The sequence below is a fragment of the Diprion similis genome, chromosome 8, assembly GCF_021155765.1.
Source record: "Diprion similis isolate iyDipSimi1 chromosome 8, iyDipSimi1.1, whole genome shotgun sequence".
Lineage (NCBI taxonomy): Eukaryota > Metazoa > Arthropoda > Insecta > Hymenoptera > Diprionidae > Diprion > Diprion similis.
The window spans coordinates 8388257-8410312 of record NC_060112.1 but is presented as its reverse complement, the minus strand read 5'-3'; the positions used below and the strand labels follow the sequence as shown (position 1 = coordinate 8410312).

The following is a 22056-nucleotide window of genomic DNA, read 5'->3' as shown; positions in this document are numbered from 1 at the left end:
CGTTTGAATGATGTATTTGACAGTATGAAAGATTGATTGAAATGTTTTTTTTACCTGAAGAAATAATTTTAACAGTATTTATTCAGATAGTTTTCTAAACAACGAAATAATTTTCTTGGGTAGCTATTCTAATATTTTTCAAGATAAAAGATTTTATTAAAGGGTACAATTTAAGGTTCTTTAACGTCATTATAAAAATAAATAAAAATCGCAGGAGCGAAGGAACGCATATGCCGTATAACTAGAATCCTAGCATCGGAGAACTAGAACACCATGGCAACGCTTGTAAGCAACATACCACGATACATATGTTTGCTCCGTGGCTGATCCTTACCCTCCACTGTCAGCCGGGTTTGGAGTACGCACATCTACAGCAGTATCGTGTATCACTTATTTTGCAGCCCACTAAACAAACGATGGACATTAAGGATAGTAGTGAGGACGATGAAGCACAAAATATATCAGCATTTAGCCAATTTGATGAGAGTATCGAGGTACGTAACGCCGAAGAAATCAAGAGTCCTGTGAACACAGCTATGTCGACATTGAAACGAAGTCCAAAAAGTACCAGTAGCCACAGCTCACTGAAGATTGGGGTTGGAAATCTGCGAGGCAATCTCAGTCCTCCACAACCTTCAAGGTATTTCAATCCTATCCATACTCTTATTTCTGTGGGCCTCTGTAATTAACGCAACATCCACCTACAGTCACCATGGAACTTATCACCTGTCCCAAGAGTGGAAATCTTACGGGCTTTATGTTATTTGAATTAATTTAAGTTCAGTCTCCTTTCGTTTTCGAAGATAAACTTGAAATACCTTTAATTTTTTTAGGATTAAATTAAAATTAATTTTTTTACGTAACGGGCATATTATTTAATATCGCGTTCCCACTTGAACTTCAAATTTTACGACTATGTGCGCGCAGCACATGCGAAGAAGGGTATTGAGATGTTCTGGAGTCTCCTATCTTTCACTCTCTTTCCGGAATCGTTATTTTTTTACTCGGTAGACGAGAGCATATATGAAATATGAAAAAATTGTTCCACTAGATATTCGAACAAGCTTACGGACCACGTTGAACCGACATCATTTGGCAAGTCAAGCGCACTCATGAATGATGTTTCCGATAGTGAAGAGACGGATGACGATGATATACAAGGTGGAGTAACTAAAGGTTTCGAAACTTATGACCCAAAGGAGTTCGAAGATCTTCATGTATCAGCTGAAATCAAAGAACTTTTCGAGAATATCATAAGGTGAGTTCTTCAGGTTCTTGCGTTTCCCATTTTTCAGTGGGCGTCTGTAAGAAAATAAGTGCAAAATATCTCCTTATACTGAAATAACCGAGGAAATAACGTACGTGCCACTTGATTATCTGAATGTGAAAATACCATATATTAAGTAGTTTCGTAACTACGTTCGTAATACTCCAAGGAAAACAAATCGTAAAATAGTATTTTTCACGGCCCTTTCCGTCATCATACAAACCTATCCAATAACTGGAAGTGTCATCAAGTAGATTGAAATTTTTTTTAATTAAAATTCACTTATTTTCATAAGATGATTTCTTTATTTCTAATGAAATTGTTTCTTACACTCAGGCAAAACGTTTGGCTCTTTGAAAAAAAAAAAAAAACAATTTGTAGACGCATTTTGTAGAAAATTTTCGCTTCGAACACAATATTATATATTTTTCTGTAAATACTAAAATTAATGAAATAATTGTTTTACAATGGAAAAAAAATTTAACTGGATATAATATACTTATAAATACAAAATCTCGATTTCAGTATAGTTTCTCTAGATCGGAATAAGGCTTAAATTTCTTCTACGAGTCATCTCACGGTCATTATCGAATCGGAGAACAGGTGCAAGATTATACAGAGTTGTCCATAACAAAGGAGCAAAAACTTGGCGCTCGCGTTATTTTAGTTAAAACATTGTTTTCCCGTGAAGTATCGACGAGACAGACGTCTTTAGGAACGCTTCAAGGAAGTAAGAAATAGACGTAGAAATTATTCAAAAATTTAGAATATTTTCGACCGCTGATTGTTAAAATAATGCACTTATAGAATTATATAGGAAACGAAAAATTGATTTTTTCAAAATTTCAAGGGTAACGTAATCCCTTACACGGGTTCGTATGATCTCTATGTGACACGTGTCTTTCGTATACATGCTAATAGGAATGTAATCTGCCCTCACTGGTCCTGTCTCTGTACTTATTTGCTTCTGACATGACTTGAATATTTTCAATAATCTGTATCCGTTTGGTGAATGGAAGGTTCAGAAGAGAGGATAGCTAAGCGCTCAGCGACTTTTCACGAAATATTCACTCGACTCGTGATATCTTTGGCGAAACAGAAGCTTACAGTTCATACTTTAGCAACAATTTAACTATCCGAACAAGGACGGCGAAATTGGTCAGCGAAGATTACAGACCTTAGGCCATACAGGATGGACCGAGCATTGCATATGCTGGGCACATCGGCAGGTTTGCTACCGCCGCGAGTAATGAAAAAAAGACGGAAAACACTTATTGTCAGTCATTTATCAGAAAAAGCAGCTGTGCTCCCGTAAGGGAGAAATCGTAGCCAACTTTAATAGCGGCGTAGTGACATTTATTCTCTATATATAGCATATCTGAAATAACATTCGTTTCGAAGTGGTAGAATGAACGAGATCTGTCTGTACGAATATGTACTTTGTCCTTCCTGTATGGTCTAGCAAATAAGCTTCAGACCCTTAACCTGCTATAAAACGTCTTGAATGTATAATTTTGAACTTTTTGTCTTCCGAGAGACTATTGTGCCGAACACCTATTAACAACTAATTGTACTTTATACACAGATTCTCACCGCAGAAAATCGACCTCGACTACAAACTCATTCCATTTGTGCCCGACTACATTCCAGCGGTCGGTGATATTGACGCTTTTATTAAAGTTCCGAAACCCGATGGTACCGCTGATAAAGTAGGGCTAGTCGTTCTGGATGAGCCCTGCGCCAATCAATCGGAGCCGGCCGTTCTGCATTTGCAGTTGCGAAGTTATAGTATAAGTTCTGGACCCGTCAAACAGGCAGTGATCAAGCGGATCGACGATCCGGAAAAAAATTCCAAGTCTATTGAAAAGTGGATCAACGATATGAACCAGTTGCACACAAATAGGCACCCGCCGACAGTACGACTCTCGAAACCAACAGTTGACATTGATACGCTCATGCAACAATGGTCCGCAGAGGTAGACGAACGGTTGGAAAATACTTCTGTTGAATTGTCACAGCTAGATTGTGACTTGCCCCGTCTCGTCGACATCGCCTGTACCCTCGTCGATATTCCAGTCTACCCAGACGCTAGAATGGAAGCGTTGCATACGATGTTCACCCTGTTTTTAGAAATTAGAGATCACCAATATTGATCCTATTGCAATAGACATTAGATAAAGACATTTTGTTTACATTTTACAAGAATGTCAAAAATAAATATTAATTTAGGTAGCATTAATTCATTTGTTAAACAAATCACTATTGTTCTGATAGATCACCGGTCGGAGGGGAACATATATTTAAAAATACGTAAGTGTGTTTTTGGTCGGAGAAATGTTTAAAAATTTTTAAACTATGTAAATAATAATGCAACGTCAGTCATTATTGTCGATGTGAGAATCATCAAATCTTATGGTTCAATAGATTGCGGTCAAAGCCGAAAAGCACAAGAGTTTTAAAAAAGCTGATATTTTAATAGTTGGTTATATTTAGTCTATACATGAATGTACCATTCAGTCAGTAAATCAGATATGGGGTAGTTGGGACCGGTGTGCTTTTGATAGATGTAACAAACAGGTTTCCTTAAAGTTTTTTGGAAAAACTAAAAATTTATCTACAAACAATTTATGCAATGACAAACTAAAAAAATTGTTGCCACAATGATAGAATGCGTAACGTTATTTATATAGTGTCGTGGAAATTAGGTCAATGTGTAAAAAAATTTGGTCAAGCTGAAATTTCGTACACTGGTAATTTATTGAGTATTGTTTATGAAGAAAGTAGTCAAGCTTTATTTTCATATGATCAACTCCGTTAGCAGTCACTAGATGGCAGACGATCGTGCTTGCTCAGCTTTTGATATCGCGACCGTGTATGTATTACCAGTTAATCTTAACCAGTCAAGGTTACTTTTGTATTTATCAAAATAAAATTTTACACCAATTCAAAAGCTTAATGTTGCAAAGTAAAATTTTATTATAATTATAAATATTAATAAGAAAATTATTGGAAGTTACAAAAGGCTGTAGTCGGATAAACATGAGTTAGCTGCTATTACGGTCCAACGTACTCCTTGACGTACACACAGTTTTTTTCATTTTTTTCATAGATTTCGCATCAAGAATGCAGTCGGTCTTTTTATATCGAACGTAAAGCAATTGCGCTTGCGCAAGTTTTAGTATTACAGTGGAGTACAGAAAAGATCACTTTTTAGTATTATATGACGTAAAAGTGCACTCTGCTGTACTACGGTGTTCTTTTTTGCACATCCTTAAGGGGGTGCTCCGGTGGATTTCGACGTTCACATACATATCTCCAGAGTTCACGTGTTTTAAAATGCAAAAACGGCTTAGGAGCCCCATTCTATACATAATTCTGAACAAAAATACTGTAAAAATTTTCATTTGAGTAACAATAAAGGAATGGCACGAAAATTACGAAATCGCAATAGTAAATTCGTAGTTTTCGTGCCATTTCTTTATTTTTGCATCAAATAAAAATGTTTCGGAGAATTTTTGTTCAGAATTGTTTACAGAATGAGGCTGTTAAGCCCTATTTTACGTTTAAAATACGTGAACTTCGATATCTGAAGATATGTACCACAACGTTAAAATCGACCAGGGCACCCCCTTAAAAGGGGTATAGCCACACGGAAGAAGGAGAAGAAGAAAGGTGTTCTGTATCATTCACTGCTTTCATCGTGTTAAATATGGCAGAGTATCTGTCGGTTACCGGCTTAGGTTTACCAGTGGGTTTACCCAACATGCACCTTGAAAATTAGTTTGAAAACCTATTTTAGCTAAAAAGTCGAGGATACGAAACACATCAGTAGAGTGGTGGGCCCTATCTATCAAGCTCACTGTATCAAGCTTTCCTCGCCGCCTGGTTTTGTCGTTCACACTTTGGCCGTCGAAAGCGCTGACAGGTCAGTGTGTTTCGAACGTTTCGACACTTAACGCGTGACTTGTCCATGCTGCAACAGGTTTTAAACGAAAACAATTTGTTGAACAGTTCTCTTACGCTTAATTTTATGATTTCTAATGAAACGAAAACTGACGTGGAGAAATATTCGTAGAAACATCAGAAATGGACGATAAGATCAAAGACCTAGCTAGAAAAAAAAATCCAATCCAGCTTACCAAGTTCATACAAAATGTTGATTTGAAAGATGTAAGTATTTTTTGTTTTTCATTTTCTGTACGTACCAGTTTTAGTCTCAAACCGTAGAAAATGGACAAAACAATGAATTGTCCTTTTTTTTGTTATTATAGCTTTGCGAGATGATCCAAAACAAAATTTGTCATGTGGAGTTTCCAAAACTGCTGAACACAATTTTGGAGAGCTTCAACGACACTGCTTCATCCCAATCTAAAAGGCTTAAAGTTGTTGAAGCAACTTTGTCAGCACTTCAAACAGCAAAAATCACCAACAGCCAAGCCAACACAATAGTGTGTAGGATCATTATGGACTTTCCTCAATACTCGTCTACGTATCTGGTCAAACTAGTCGAGTTTTGTCAGGAACGGATCAGAAAAAATGATGATGAATTTATGAGGTCAGAATAACCCTGAGAATTACATGCAAAAACAATGAGAGCTGAATTATTTTCATAGGCAATTTAAAATGAAAAATTTTTTTTCTTCATTTTGAATTAAAATCATTATTTTCCCATTTCAATTTGTCACACCAATCTATTTTAAATTTTTTAATAGTCTTGTCACGTTTCTGAAAACAGAACAGAGATCTGAGATTATAGTTTTTCGATGCAACTGAGAGAAATGGTTCTCAAGAACCTTGTCATTTTGCAATTTTAAACTGATTAAAAACACAGTAAATCATAAATCACAGTGCTATTGAAGAGGCAGAAATTTATTTTGAGGACGTAACACATAAACCAATCTCAAGGTTACGAAACAGTGATTTTTTCCCAATGTTAATCAATTTAGAATTGCAAATATCAGTAGTAAAATCAACATAATAATTGCAAAAGTACCGTCAAGTTGAATAATTTTTTGCATGCACTTGGCATAGCACTGTCAGCTAGATCAAACGCATTACAAATACTTCATGAAATTGAATATCTCATCAGACGATGATTATTTGTAATCCTTTTCCTCCAGTAAACGAATATAATTTTACAATAATTCACAACAGATTTTACAAATATGAAAGACGGACTATTTCAAACTGTTAAATTGATAGACCAGTATTTCATTTATCTGAGCTGCAACATGTTAATGTTAAAAATTTATAGCAGATTGATGATGCTCTAAATTATTACTTTCATAATTAATAAATTCTAGAAATCTTCTATATTGATAAAATCATCAATTTATAATCTATAGACTTTACAAATTTTAGTAAAAAATTTTATGGTTCCGTTACCCCTGTTAGACAAGTTATCTGCCCAGAGAACTATTACAGCATAGACGTGAATGCAATGTGTCTTCATATAAACTGCTCTGATTCTTGCAGTTGGAAAGACATCCTTCCACGAGTATTAGAAGTTCTGGAAGACAGGAAAGTTGTAATCAATAATGGTTCTGAGATGTCAGGAAAAGAGTACAAAGAAACTATCATAAAATCTTTATACTCTGGCCAATGGGACACAGCAATTTTGCCATCTGTCACAACAATGTTTAGGTGGCTGATTTGAAGAAGAAAATACTATTATTATTGATAGTTTGTCCAACTGCACAACATCAACGATGGTTTTTTAATTTTTTAGAGAAATGTCAATGTCCAAAGAAGAGCACCGAAAGGTGGTTGGGATTCTTTGTAACAGGCTGTCAAACATGCAGCCTAATGAGCTGCCTCCTTTGGTGCATCAATTACTAACTTTTTGCCGTCAGCAAGACGCGGAGTGTGTCATTATGGCTCTCTGTAAATACTTTCAAACGCAGTATGCAAATGCAGTGGAAGAAGACTCACAAGAGTTTTCTGAAAACATTGGTAAACATTAAGCAACCATTCGGTACTCTAACCATGACAAAAATAGTTACTTACTCTTTCAGTTTCACATAATTGCAGGTGTGTTGACTTTCAAAGAAATTCAAGAGGCGGAAAGTACAATTCTTTATCACATATTCCACGCTACAGAGGTGAACCAGAATAGTTTGAAAGACTTCATAAAATCAGTCCGCAATGCAACAAATATTCCTGAATATGTACTTGATCCATTCATCATGACATTGCTGTTGAACGTGTCCGACATATATGAAAACGAGGTAAGTATTAGAGAAATTACGCTATTCAGTCATAACAATTGTTAAACTATGAAGTTTTCCATGAATTTAGTTAAACTCATAAACAAACCTTGAAATACCCAAGAAGTTGACGTGACGCTTCGTAATTTTTCTTTATAATTCGTGCTTCACTCAAAATGCATGCTTATTTTGGATTTCTAAAAATATGCTCAGAATTACTAATAACATTCAGGTATAAATTTACTGACTCTTTGCTACTTTGCATAACTTTTCATAGACTCTGGACATTTTGAGACAAGCACTAAGCCGTATAATCCGTGATAACGAGCGACAAAAGCACAGTTCTTGGCTCAGGGAAGTTCTGGACAATGATTGTAGCATTTCATCGACATTACACACTGTGATAGGAAACAGGTACAATACTTTTCACAGTGCAGAGGTTTTATGTTTTACATTAGTTTCAAGAGCATTTGAAACTGTTTCTTTGTTGTTACAGCATCAAAGACCGACATGTGGTAGTCAAAGGGTTAGTCGACATAGCGTTTGTGTTAATGGCAATGGGAGTAAAGTTGGGTGAGGAAGCCCACACTGTAGTGTTATGGGAAATAGGCAATAAAATAGTCCAAAAGCTTATCAAAAAACGACAAGAAATTGGCCCAACTGTACTGCAAACACTAAACGATAAAATAATGTGTGGGGGTGCTTGTGTTACCCAATACACGTGTAAGTTGATCTCCTGAGATGGAGAGGTGCTTTAATTCGACGGTAAAGGGCATTCTCCATCAGCTCGATATCTTTTTTAGGACCATCTCAGATATTACTCGTAATTGGCCACATTCTAGTACTACTTAGAAGTAGTCTGCACATTTGTTCAGATTGTTAATTTAACCATTTTAAGGGATCAAATTATTTTATATCACATTCACTTTGCTCAGGTGCGAACTTCACATTTGGTGCAATCGCCAACTTTTCTTGTCACACAATATACTTTTATTTTTCTAATTTGGAAAGCTCACAATTTCATCGCGTAAGTGTAGGAAAACAGTTGTTGACACAATGAAATTTTGTTTTCCAGTTAATTTTGTACTACAATTGGTTTTATCATTTTATTTTTATTATAAGGGCTATTTTAAGCATAAAAAATCTTAAATAAATTCTTTCCACTCAATTCGACACTTTTAAAAATTTACAGCGACTACTCTTACATGGTATTAAAATGATATCTGAGGAGGTCTGAATAAGAGTGGCGGAGCTGATGTAGAATGCCCTTGTAGTACAATAAAATTAATTTATAAACCTTGTAAATTAATTTTATTCCAGATTGCCTCGCAAATATATGCAAAAACGTACCTATAGTTGTGTTTGAGTGTCGTGTATGGATTATCACATTGCTTGAGAATTTGCTGATAATGAATGCAGCTGCTGCGACGCAGGTGATTTTCGCAGTTCTGCCCATTGTGCGGTTACAATCTGAAATACGAGACACGTTAAGCATGGTATTGCGCAAAGCATTGTACTCCAGGGAAACCCAAATTCGTAAAATGGCTGTGACTGGATTTCTACAACTACTGAAAAACTTGAAACTACACACTCTGGGCGCACTCAGCCAGTCAACAAGCCGCGGCACTTCGAATGGTTCCAGCACATCAACTTACACTCAAGTATTATTATACTATAAATAATTGGGTTCTTACTTCTCTATTACAGTGACTAACTGCATTTTTGAGACACATGTCGAGCCTATCAATTGGGTTAAGGAATACCCCTTGTCCCAAATACTGATTTGAGAAATCTCAAAAAATTGGTATAATAACGTACACAATTCATTAGCAAAATCAATCTTCTGTTGTTTTGCAAATGTTTATTGGAATATATAACGCTCCCATAAGCAGAAGCCAATAGCGTTACAGAAGTAATGCAAAATCCATATTCCTAATTCGCTCGACAGATATAATTATATTTAAATTTTGGAGACAACCTTTGACTGAGTAGACCTGTAACATTCCATTTCTTTATACTGCACTAATCTCTGTCCTCATAGCCACTAGTTCAGGTTAAAATTACCTACTCAGGCAATTACGACTTCCACTGACGATGATTGTTCTCTGAGCAACCAACCATATTTTCAATCTGAATTTCGAAATACTTCCACTAAACAAATTTCCATGCCATTGAAGTTTGATCGTCATTTACCAATTCATGTTACTTTGGCAAAAGCTTGTATTTTTCGTGTGGTCAAAATTTTAATAAAACCCAAGTTACGGACTACACTACCATGAAATATAAATAAAGGCCTGGTAACAGAGCGTACAGAATGTCTGGTTTGATCACTGTAAAATTTTATTTTCAAATAACTGAGTATGAAAAAGTTTCGTTTAATATATTTCTAGTAATTAATTCAGTAATTGAATAGATTTTTAGTATTAGAAGCAAATAAAAGATTTGAACACTACAGATAGTAGAGTGGCCAAAAACAGTGCTGCTGGATTGTGGTGTAGAACACAGAACAACTTGATCTGTTCTACTAGGCACATAAAATGATCCCTGGTAGATGTGGGCGGTTAAATTTGATTCTATCAGCTGGCTCAAGTAAAAGCCTTGAGTGCATTGACATACTGCGTAGGAGCCTGAGGTCTGCAAAATGCACCCATTGCTCATTTATGCTACATCACAACACTGCATAATCATTCTTACCAATTTTCTAGGCAAGTCTGGAGGTTCACACCAAAAAAGTAGAAGAGAACCCTCGACTCAACACGCTGTTATGCTACGAGGTACTGGGCATTCTCAAAAGATGTTTTACCCAACAAGCAGAGGTCAAATCATGCTTATATGAAGGTATGATGACTACTTGTAAAATAGAAATAGTAGCACTTCGAAACCATTACAAACACAAAAATTTGTTATCTACCTTTTTTTTTTGTGAATACTAGGAATAGGAAATATGCAATCAAGATTAGTGTTTAGTTTTATGTTATGCTAACAATTGCTACCCATTGGAGAATAATGCTTATTTCTTATTCCTATTACTATTTTTTTGTTTTTTGTAATGGGCTTCAGATTCGGAACGCACAGACCTTTCCACACAGAAAACATGTGAGCTCACATTTTTTTATTGGTTACCGGAAGTGCTAAAAATCTAGAGTCTAAAGTCCGATTCAAAAAGCCGATAAAAATGGTCAACATATTTCTCGTAAAAGGTCATGTCTGGAGATCTGAAAATTGGAGGATTTTCATATCTAAGTGTACGCTATACGTATCGAATTATCGACTTGAACCTTTTTACACATTTTGTTTCAATTATTTGCGAAAGGGTTTTGGATACTATAGAAATTTTTTTTTATCTACAATTAATGACCAGCCTATTTTATACTTGTAGTCCCAACAATGCTGAGGAAAAGGTATACCACATATAAGTGGCTGGAATATATATATATATATTCATCGTTGCGAAAATTGGTTACGCTACTGAAAAACGTATTTCTGCTTCAGAAGGATTTTCGACATTTTTGAGTCTGAGTTTTAAAAGCAGCAATCAAGAAGCTGAAAAGAAGGTTTTCTTTTTAAAAGTCCAATTTCTCCGGCGAAAAGTAGTGTCGCTCTAGAAAATAAGGCAACGCCACTGTAATATGATACCTTTTTTTTCTGTAACTGATTTAGAATCGATTCTTTGAGTTTTTTGAATATCAATTTTTTTTCTGTATTTCTTATTAAAAAAGAAAAGTGTTTCTTCCAAAAGGAGTATTTTTGGAATTTTATTTCTGACGTTCACTTCGTGATATAATATGAGTTTTCAAACATGCTATCAAAATTTTTGGAAATTCATGAGGGTACTACAGTGAAACGAGTAACCTTTTTCAGGATATTGTAACGTAGCTCAAAGTTCTGATAGGATTAGCCACTATAGGGATGTACTTTATCCTAGGAACTGATGGAACCATGTGAAGTCTAAATGATTTTCATTCAAACCTTAAATGTCGATTTCTCTATCGCCTTTGAAAGAAATGTCTGATTACAGTTCAGATACAGAAAAGCTCAGTTGTAGGATAGAAAAAGTACTGCTCACTAAACGAAATTCGTGACAGTTTCTTATATCGATAACTATTTTGGTATCACCTTATTAAATTGTAAAATATATATTTTTGCAGGATTATCTGATGCGATTCTGATGAATCCTGAATTGTCAAAATACCTGGTGGAAATGTTACTTGAACATTTTGAACAATACTACGAGTCGAATACCAATATTCTACCACCATTTAAGCTTGATAAATGTACGTCAATTCGTGGTGCAGAATCAGTTTTACAAGAACCAATTGGGAACTTGGTTTTAGTGATGCAACGAATATACGTTAAGGCAGCTTCAGAAGAGACTAATGAAATTGAAAAGCTCGGATTCATACTAGAATCCCTCTGCAACAGAATGTCCAAGTCTGAACTTGAGCATTTTCAAGTGGTAAGTAGAATAGTCACATTTATAGAGAGATTAAAGTTCGTAACATTAATGTTACGCTGCAGTTCTTTTTTATTCATTATATTTGGTATTGTCTGAGGTTCATTGAACTGTAATACGCTACAAAATACTGATATTTTGTTAAATCAACTAGGCCAAAGTCATTATTAAGTTAAAAAATGGTGATTTAAAAAAGAAAAAATTTCCTACATTGACAGTACTAGCTTCAATCCCGTAATTTTCAGGATCATGATATTGATCTATTGGACAATATACCAGAGTGTCAAGAAAAGCTTCATACCTTGAAAGAAATGATAACAGTTTATGAAGCTCTCATTGCATACAGAATTGTTACTTGGTCACAAGATTCTATAAATCCCGCCCACAAGGTTTACACGTTATTTGATGGCTACAATCGACTCATCACCCGCACAAAGGTAAGAATTATTCTCAATATACTAGCCTAAACCTATGTGCTGAATATCTTGATCTCATAACGCTAAAAAATTCAGCCTGCACCCAAAGTAAAGAAAGGTGAGGGAAAGAAGAAAAAAGACAAGGATGTTACGGATGCCTCCTTCAAGAAACCTGGGCGCAATGCAGTCATTAAACTACCACCAACTATTCTTGATCTGGAAACTGTACTGAAAATAGTTACTCTTCTATATTCGTAAGTATGTTTATGTAACACACTTGCGTATAAATTCACATCAATATCGTAAAGGAATAGAAGCATATGAGTTATTTGAGCAAATATCTTCTGAATTTGGGTTCATCAAATATTATTTAGATTGTATGAAAATAGGTCTAAAATGGTCTACGAATTCCCGACTTGATATAAAGAGAGAGGATATTGGGAAACAAACACCTTCAAATATTGACGTAAACAATTATTTCGCACATTCATTTATAAAACCTCTTGAGTATGTAATCGATTCGGTGTATTGTAGCGATGCTGTGCCCTGGTCATCTCGAATCGAATCCCGAAAATTGCAAGAAAAGGAATTGTTCCATCGCTATATACTGCAGACCTGCATTCAGCTTATACAGCGTACGAAGCAGTTGAAAAACAACGACCTGCAGAAGCATAAGAAGCATGATGTATTGAAATGTTTTGAAATTGGAGAGTAAGGATCATTATATTCTATATACCAGAAAAATTTAAAGTAGTATAGAATGGATACATGGTACGATAATTCATTTCTTTCAGAATCATATACACGAAAATTTTATTACAATTGGATGATGTCCGTAACTTTGACCAGCAAACTGCAGTACTTGGGTTGGAGTGTTTTAAAGAACTGTGTAACCTAGCATGCACAACTCTATCCTCACAATCAGATTTGCTGAACTTTTTAAGGATATCCGGTAAAAACTTCGTCATGTAAATGATTCTTAAACTCGTCATTACCATTCAAATATGAATAAATACGTATAAATAGTTAATACATCAAATTCTCAATGTATACTATACACTGTCTCAGGAAAAGTTGATACAAACGCCGAATTGGAGTTGCAATTGATGAGCGTCATATCACCAGTTAAAAACCTTTTGACAAATGTTCTTGAGGAAGAAGATGAACAGGAATTAATCGCAAAAAGAATTCCTCCAATTCTAATGAAAATCCTCTCACTCTTGACATTGAAGTTACCCTATCATGGGGAAAAAGTTGTAAATATGCTCAAATGGCTTCATGAAGTTGCTATGGAAAAAGAAATGGAGCAAAGTATGGCTGTTGCTGTAATTGAATTGATACTGAAGATTGAAGATTACATAACAGACTATGGAAATAGTATTGACAAGATAGTCAGTCAACTTTGCCAGATACTGGGGACTGTAGACGAGGTAAGGTGATTTTAATGATTGGGTAATTGCACTATTGAGTTTTCTTAAAGCTGCTATTTCGATTAGATTACGCATCTTCAAGCAAAGTTTAATGCATAATCAATGATTGCGTATTATTATTCAACAGGACGAAAGTCAAATGCAGGAAGAAGATCAGTTCAAAATTATCAACGAACAGTCTGTGCTTCAAGTACATTCCCTTATTTGTAATGTACTTAAGCAGAAGCTGGATAACACTACGTGGTTTTTAAGTAGATTAAGAGCTGAGCAAATCCTCACGGCAATGCCTGAAATAGGAGTAGAGGAACGTATGTACCCGAACATGGATTAAAATGTTTTTGAGACATAGTCCAATGCCCTGTAACTCATAATTAATATTTATAACTTTTGTTTCCATGATATAATAGGTCGAAATCCACTTAGAGATAAAGAACGTAAACTAAGCTCTCAGCTGTGCCTCATCGTCCAAACAGTAAAGACGTTGTCTAATGTTTCAATATCGCCTGGAGTGAACGCGGATGCAGTATTCAAGAACTTGCAAAATCTATTCAGTACACTCAGCATGTTTACGAAATACTTTCACAGCAAATCAACAGCCCAAAATCCCGTCTTCCAAGCCGTTAGGTGAGGCTCGATATTACGTGTAAAATATAATAGTATTTTCGACTAATTCTGCTCAGAATGGAAGAATCGAACATTCAGGTGATTGAACTTTTCAATGTGCAAGCGGTAAAACATATTTTCAAAGCATTTTCTGCTAGAAATTTGGATAGAGTCCAGAAGAAAAACAATATGGTATTACACAGGTGCCTGAGTTCTGATGAGAAAAGTGACAGAATGCTTTCCCTCAAACTGCTGTCTAGCATTGAAAGGAACAAAATACAAATCTCCTGTCAATGCTTCGGCAAATTTGGAAATGTATCGTATAAAGATGTCAAAAACAATTCGAACAAGAGTAAAAACCATAATCTCAAAATTGAGAATAACGATGATAAGCATGAAGAATGAAGATGTTGAAAATCTTTCTCAGTCTCTTGGCCACTTAAATCCTCAGCTCTAGTAGTTAAACTATGTAAGAGTAGGAATCTTTACAAAGAAGTACCAATCACTAGTTCCGATTTTTTTTTTTTTATAAATTCTGACTTCACTCTTGAACATTGCTCCATATTTATTGAACTAAAAAGTGAAGTATACGGCACGAACAGTAAAAATAGACTCTGGAAAAGAAGGTATTTCTTGGTAACAAGGCAAGTTTTGCACTAGTTTTTTCTATGTGTATGCATTTCTGTATCTACAGTGTATGCGAAGAGCCAAACTATTCGCTCGACTTTCTCAAGTAAGCTTGAAAAATCACATTACTGCTTGTGCCTTGAATTTTTCTAATCGACTACTAAAAAATATAATTAATTTCATAAAAATCAAATGCTCAACCATAAACTGAAATTGTAGGCACTGTATGTTTACACCAACCAGTCGAGAATGACATGGACATCTAATCTTTGACTATTTCAAATGGAACAATGATACATTTTTCTAGGTTTGTGCCACTGGTAAAACTAGCTGGAAAGCCCCTTGCCAAGACATTATACAGTCTTATAACTCACATTGAGGTGAGTGAAATTGTAATTGTTGGACTTGAAATGAGACATATTTTTAACATTCATCTTATTTTATTAAAAGGAAAATCAAAGAATCAAATCCAAGTCAAAAATAGTAGACTCATACGCACAGAGAAGCAAAGTATTGAAGGAAACCAAACTTATACCTAAAGTAATATACGAGATCGAGCAATTTGGAAAGAATGTATTACTGCTAAGTAAAAAAACTAAGGTAAGATTACAACTGGTAATGATGCACAGTGAAAAGTTTAAGTAAAAAGTGATTCGATAAAATAGCCTACTAAAAATAAATTTTCATTTTCATTCTTGCAGGCAGGATTGGAAGAATACGTTAATTACAGTATTACACGAGATTTTAGAATAAAAAATCCAGTTCTGATGAAAGGTCTGGAGGAATTGGACGTTAGTATGGTGAGTTCCAGCTTTTATGCAAAGATTGGGTACTTTAAATTTCGTTATTCAATACGCAACTATTGATACAAATACATATACTGGTTTCACAACATCCTCTTACATTACAAATTTGTTACGTCCATGTAATCTACATTTTTAAGTGGTATTTTTCTCGACACATCCAATTCTTTTTCAAAGAACGTGTGAAACCGTCCATGCACAAAATTTGCTATAAAGTTGTTTGAGGAAAAGTTGAAAATTTTCGTACTATTAAAATCAGGTGGTACCATCAGGTAGACGAAAAAAGTCGGACCTACTGGAAACAAAATAGTCCACTTTGTTGCATGAACTATGGGTACTATTTGAATCAGGGGTATGCGAAATGTGGTTGAATCGAATCAAATTGAATAACGAAATTCAAGTTAAAAGTCCAGTCAAGTATTCGAATATTTCAATAATTCAGAATTTTTGAAGAGTCCAAATTTTTAGAATTTATATTCGATGGCTTGAATGGTTGAAATAGAATGATTCCAATTATTCCATTCAACCATTTATTAACAGCCCTTGCAAATCCTTGAACGCGATATATTTCATCTTAAACACGACAATAATACTAGTCGACTAATTACGACCTCATTATTAGTTAAGGGGGTTGAGGTTAACATAAATAATTTGAGTCCTACTTTTGCTGTATTTTGATGTATTTTATTTGAGTTAACTAAAAAAAAGTCTGAGTATTACATTCAATTACTTTATAAAAGTAATCACTTTCTTGCAGTTTTTAATCCTTAGCATCTAAGCAGCTTTACTTACAGACATTGAGCGTAAACTCATATCATGAATATAAATTAAAACACTTGATTGGAAACTCAACTAGTTGTATAATTCTACTAATCCACCAGTAACGACATATTTAAATTATCTTCTGCTGTTTACATTGTCATTAGCTAACCACTCAGGGCACAAGTGCCAGTGCTTCCAACTCAGGACAATCCCCTGAAAATTCAGATGCAGAGGCTAACACGTCTGAACCACCATTAAAAAAATCCAAGACAACTCTTCAATCGCAGAAGTTGTAAGAAGTCAAGGAAAAAATATGATGTAAGGATTGTTTCAATGTTATATTGTTAAATAGATGCTGGGCATCAGGCTTTAATCAATACAAATTTTTATATTTTTGTATTATAAATAACAAGTTTTTAATGAGGTTACGATAAATGCTGTTTTGCTGAAATAAACATTTGATTTCTTTGTCTAGTTACAATACATTTTATCCGGTATGTAGACAAAAAAAATCAAAAAAAAACAATTCTTCATTCTCTGGAATACCAACACTTTTAATGGTCATAAATAAATTGCCGTTTATGCAACAAAATCGAGTGGTCTATTAAAACCACCTTTGCGGTTCATATATTGTCTATATTTTCGTTTAAGAATAACATGGACTGCTCCAATGTCATTGCCTTCGACTTTCTTCCCTTTTGTTGTGTCGAATCCACAGAATCCCATTAAACGCATCATATCCTGTTCTTCAGGAGTTTTTCCTTGGAGATCAGCCTCTGTAAATAACAAATGATGATCAATTATTATACGTCGTTAGAGCACACTTTAATTGCATGAGCATTTTTGATTCCTATATTCATCTCACTGACTATGGCAGCATAAGATGGATAAAGTTTAAAGGGATTGTGATTGCATCATTTTCAAATCGGTGGAACCTTTATCAGGTCATAGCACCTCTAAGACCTTTCATTTTTTTATTTCTTTATTACCATCTTTGAGTTACGAACAATTCACACTTGTTATAGTTCCACCATTTGTAATATACTCAAAATATTGTCCAAAACTTTATTTAGATTTCTAGAACTCAACTACGTTTTGCAGTCAACTTGAAAAAAAAGAACAGTAATTATTCTTCCAAGTTGTAAGTATAATCCTTCAAGTTAAAATCTCTAAAATCTTCCCAAAGTCTCCACCTCAAAGTTCGTGGTCTATGTTACTATTAAACCTATCCGTTAATTTCTTAACGTAAAAACATATAACTGAGAAAATCATTCGTTCCTGAACATTTAGCTTGTAAGGTGTCATAGTAGCTAAACAATGGTTGATTTGACAAGTAGATCACACTGGATCTTCCAGGTTAACTACTAACTGAAATTGTCATTACAATTTGTTGGACTAACAACCAACCTGTAATAACGGGACGTTCGGCAGTAGGAGGCTTGAATTTTGGCTTAGGTCTTTCTCGATCTCTGGATCTGGATCTGCTATAAGACCTCCTATGTCTGTCTCGCTCCCTGTCACGCTCTCTATCACGTTCTCGTGACTTGACTCTATCCCGGTCGCCAGATCTATAATACAGAGCATATATTTTACACACGACTTACAACTTCTGGTAGAACAATCTGTAATCTATCCAAATGGAATGAGATACATGGGCAAAAAATTCAGCCACCACACCATTAACTTCTTTTCGAAATGGGGAAAAAAAGAGTACTCAATTCGTTATTTGCACAGTAGTTTGCATTATTTTCCATTCGCAAACTTTGAATACTCGCACTAATGTTGTAATGGTAAATCTCTTGAAAATTAACCGAAATATTTACCTCCGCCTTCTCTCCCTGGATCGTCTTCTCCGTCGGTCGCGCTCCCTATCCCTTTCGCGTGACCGATCTCTCCGTCTACCTGGAGATGGAGTCCGACTGCGTCCCATTTGAAGAGCTCGGAGATACCCTTCAATGCACTGGGCGCAATCGTTACGTTTTAGTAGGAAACTTTATCAATTTGAGGTTATAGTGTTGTACTTTCGATACATGACAGTGAGGTAGATTATTTAGTTCACGGACGCGAGTGACCGTCAGTATCGAGAAAGTCGTATTCTGGTCGTGTCTTTGTCGCACCCGGCCTCCCTCGCTGTATCCTTGTCATTCACGGTTTCCTGATACTAGCGCTTGCGGAAAGAAATGGTATTAATCAGCCACGACACTCGAAGGCTAGGTTCACAGCGGCGCAGTAGCGCGGAGTGCGGTTGAGCAGTAACGGCAGTAACCAATCAAAGTGCATGACATCTAGTGAATACTATGTATTAGGCATTTTAATTGGTTACCGTTCATCGGTGCTCCGTGCACCTCGTCTAAGGACATGTTGAGAAAAATGAGTTCTAAGGTCACGAAGATTGTTTTCCTTATTGCTTATGAGCGCTATTCTGGTGACTTGTTGAACCACTATTTCCTACTTTTTGGCGAACACTATTTCAGTCAAAAACGCGTATGAGATACTATTTTTCCAAATTGAAATATGTTGTTTTTGAACGAAAAGAAGTGACCCATATTTTTTTATTCTCGAAAAAAATATGCTACGAAGTTACGGCCATTTGAACATTCTATATCCTTGGACCAAATTGCCGAAACACAAAATACCGGTCAACTTTCCGATCAGAGATTTATTTTATATTTATAAAATAGTATTTATTCTATTGTTATTATAGTAATGCTACTACAATAAATCTCTGATTGGAAAGTTGACCGGTATTTTGTGGTTTTTGTTGTTAATCTTTACCAGTAGATCGATATATGGTCATTAATATCATCCTAGTACGATGTTTGGTCATTACATACCTCAAGTATGTATGTATCAAGTTTGAGTAATATTGTTTGGGCTAAAAAATTTGCAGTTTTTAGCCTAATTTTCGGAAAATGAACTTCATTTCGTAGAATTTCGCAAATTTTGAAACTTTCTCGATATTTCAAAAGAATGCAAAAACCCCTACAAAATTACACCGAGATCAAGTAATTGCGACGATTCGTTCCAAAGCTTCGTTTTTTGATGGGGCGCGATTAAACGTTCAAATGGCGGTAATTTTGTTGCGCATTTTTTTTTCAAAAACAAAATAATACGGGTCACTTTTTTTCGTTGAAAAACAAGATATTTCAATTTGAAAGAATTCCGTGACATCACGATTTCCTGCCTGCCCTATTTGAAATGGATTCGGTCTTATCATTTCACTCACTATTTAAAATCGTCTTCACGCATCACTGATCTCGTTAGTATAGAGATCAGTGTCACACATGTACTCACATTCGCGTGCAATGTTGATCTCTTTGTCTCTACCTCAAATCTTGCCGCTGGCCCGTATTGCGCCTCAAAACAGATCTTCCGTGTATTTCATGTATTGTCTAATATTTCAAAATCATATCTGTAGATCATCCACGTATTCTCTCGATTGTGTCAAACCTCAGTTGTCGTTCCGCTCTCTTGCGATACGAATCGTATCGTTTTGTATCTTTCTTGAATAAAGTATCCTTTAGTGTTATTTAAACATATATCCTGCCTGAAAAAATTTCGGTAAAAAATTGGCAATTATGATTGAAGAGTTTTTGTTTATACGTCTAAAAAAAACTTCTTGGTTTTATATCCTATAGCAATTTTTTGGCAACGATAATATTCTTCGTTTTTTCATATATTTTAAATTTGTATTTATTTTTATGAGTATCTTACCAACTATCTTGGTCTACTTATTTCTATTTCTAATACTGTAGTCAGGATGTATGATACAAAATTACGTATTTATTCAAACACACAGAATTCTTATTACTTCTGAAGTGCGATTAAAATCTTACTTAATTTTTGTAGCACATAGTGAAGTTTTTCAAGGAAGTTGGCTCAGCACCTCAACTTTTATGACTATCGCTTACTGTAGACGGCGTAAGCTTAAATTTGGTCGGTGCCAATTATTCACTTTTGCTTGATATTCATTGGAATCCGCCAAAAGGAAGCATGAATCCAGGATGCAATTCACAGAGTCGAGCAAAGGAAACGAGTCTACATTAACAAGTAATACATACGAAATATTTCTGGAAAATGTGTTATGCAAACTAACAAGCGAGTCAAGGAACGTGATTGTTTCAGATTTATGTATCTAGACACAGTGGAGTAACGAATCAATGCATTGCAAGACCAAAAAATCGAAACAGCAACCGAAGTTGAGACAAGTGCCTCCAAGTTATCGATGGATGATGTCAAATTTTTATTCAACTTGTAAAACTTTTATTTTGTTGAATCTCCGTATCGTCTGGCCTTAGTCATATAATTCTGGAAATAGTGAATTGACCTGCTATTTTGATATGCATCTGATCGCGTTAAGCCAAAGTTTCTTGGCAGAAGTAAGGAGAAGACGTCACATTTTATTAGTGACTATATTTATGTGTGAATTGAATATAGATGGACTTGTAGAATCTTTCGACTTGTATGTTTTTGTTTTGAATAATTTTAAGGCTGATTGTTTGTAGCAGTAATAAATTATTTCATTGATTTATTATTATGAAGGATCTGTTTATGCTGTAAATTATATTTATACACAAAATCGAAGAATTTTTATGTTAATATACATAAGAAATTAGGACCATATGTTGAGTTACTGTAACACTCAGGCTATAGTGCGCTTGATTTTTTATTATTTAGCTCAATTTTACCATCAGGTGGAAATTACTTACTACAATGATAATTGACGAACGGAGCGAGAAAACGAATGCCCAAAGCAGTAGTAATTCTCGAAGCATTAGGTTGAAACTATATGTTGTGTGATTCGAATATCTTGAAAAAATTAAAGTAATGAGATAGCAGAACAAGACAGATGATGACGTTCAGATATGATATCAATTCAGTAATGATTTCTTAAACATATATTGAATAGGATATGAAAAGAAAATAAGCGACTACGGTACAGTGTAGCTGAGCAGCGAACGATTCTTGATTGCACCTTTCCGGGATGATGAATTAAGTTAAATCAATGAGCCGCAGTCCCCATTTAGTGCGTTCTACAAAGGAAGAAGTGACAGGCGGAAACCGAGGCACTTTGCATTGTGATTTCACTAGTACTGGTCTTTTGTTCGAAGTATCTCTGCCGATGGTCCTATGCACTATTTACTGTGTTTTCTGAGTTCCTGGGGGTCGATTTACTCTAGAAATGGTCATACAAATCGATTCCAAGACGAAAAGTTTCCAGCTAGAAAAATGACCAAAAAAGTGAGGCTAACCCCTTTGGATTTTTTGCGAAAATTTCGACGATTCGGAAAAGTGCTGCGATAAATTCTTTAGGGCACTATTCCGACGTAATTTTGCAAAAGGAATCGATTGAGCGCAGTCCCAATAGGCTGCGAGCAACGGATCAAAAGTTACAGCCGACAATCCGAAGATTGTCGTCGTCATTTCTCCCCTGTTGGTCTGACGCTCTTTTTCTTGTGTTTTCTGAGTTCCTGAGGGTCGATTTACTC

At 35.2% G+C, this 22056-nt stretch overlaps 3 protein-coding genes and 1 long non-coding RNA gene across 4 annotated transcripts; 3 read left to right on the top strand and 1 right to left on the bottom strand.

Moving 5' to 3' along the window:
* The first annotated feature begins 256 nt into the window (after positions 1 to 256).
* LOC124410062 (intraflagellar transport protein 46 homolog) lies at positions 257 to 3439 on the top strand. The gene is made up of 3 exons (XM_046888177.1): positions 257 to 640; positions 1052 to 1258; positions 2853 to 3439. Exons 1-3 carry the CDS (start codon positions 309 to 311, stop codon positions 3418 to 3420), a joined length of 1107 nt encoding a protein of 368 aa, XP_046744133.1. The 5' UTR covers positions 257 to 308; the 3' UTR covers positions 3421 to 3439.
* A 1793-nt stretch (positions 3440 to 5232) lies between these two features.
* LOC124410060 (Fanconi anemia group I protein) lies at positions 5233 to 16996 on the top strand. The gene is made up of 21 exons (XM_046888175.1): positions 5233 to 5437; positions 5539 to 5822; positions 6743 to 6910; positions 6996 to 7219; positions 7298 to 7494; positions 7751 to 7887; positions 7970 to 8196; positions 8794 to 9134; positions 10179 to 10311; positions 11622 to 11929; positions 12172 to 12363; positions 12439 to 12596; positions 12877 to 13053; positions 13137 to 13294; positions 13411 to 13772; positions 13900 to 14080; positions 14180 to 14396; positions 15310 to 15382; positions 15453 to 15602; positions 15704 to 15802; positions 16732 to 16996. Exons 1-21 carry the CDS (start codon positions 5354 to 5356, stop codon positions 16861 to 16863), a joined length of 4002 nt encoding a protein of 1333 aa, XP_046744131.1. The 5' UTR covers positions 5233 to 5353; the 3' UTR covers positions 16864 to 16996.
* LOC124410065 (U4/U6.U5 small nuclear ribonucleoprotein 27 kDa protein) lies at positions 15581 to 18558 on the bottom strand. Its single transcript, XM_046888179.1, has 5 exons — positions 18391 to 18558; positions 17975 to 18135; positions 17092 to 17343; positions 16391 to 16397; positions 15581 to 15597 (listed from the first exon to the last, which is right to left on the bottom strand). The coding sequence occupies exons 1-3, from the start codon at positions 18495 to 18497 to the stop codon at positions 17147 to 17149; spliced, it is 465 nt and encodes a 154-aa protein (XP_046744135.1). The 5' UTR covers positions 18498 to 18558; the 3' UTR covers positions 15581 to 15597; positions 16391 to 16397; positions 17092 to 17146.
* A 1401-nt stretch (positions 18559 to 19959) lies between these two features.
* On the top strand, positions 19960 to 20953 carry LOC124409245. The gene is made up of 3 exons (XR_006929506.1): positions 19960 to 20128; positions 20417 to 20617; positions 20693 to 20953. It is a non-coding gene; the product is annotated as an uncharacterized LOC124409245 (long non-coding RNA).
* The last annotated feature ends 1103 nt before the right edge of the window (positions 20954 to 22056 follow it).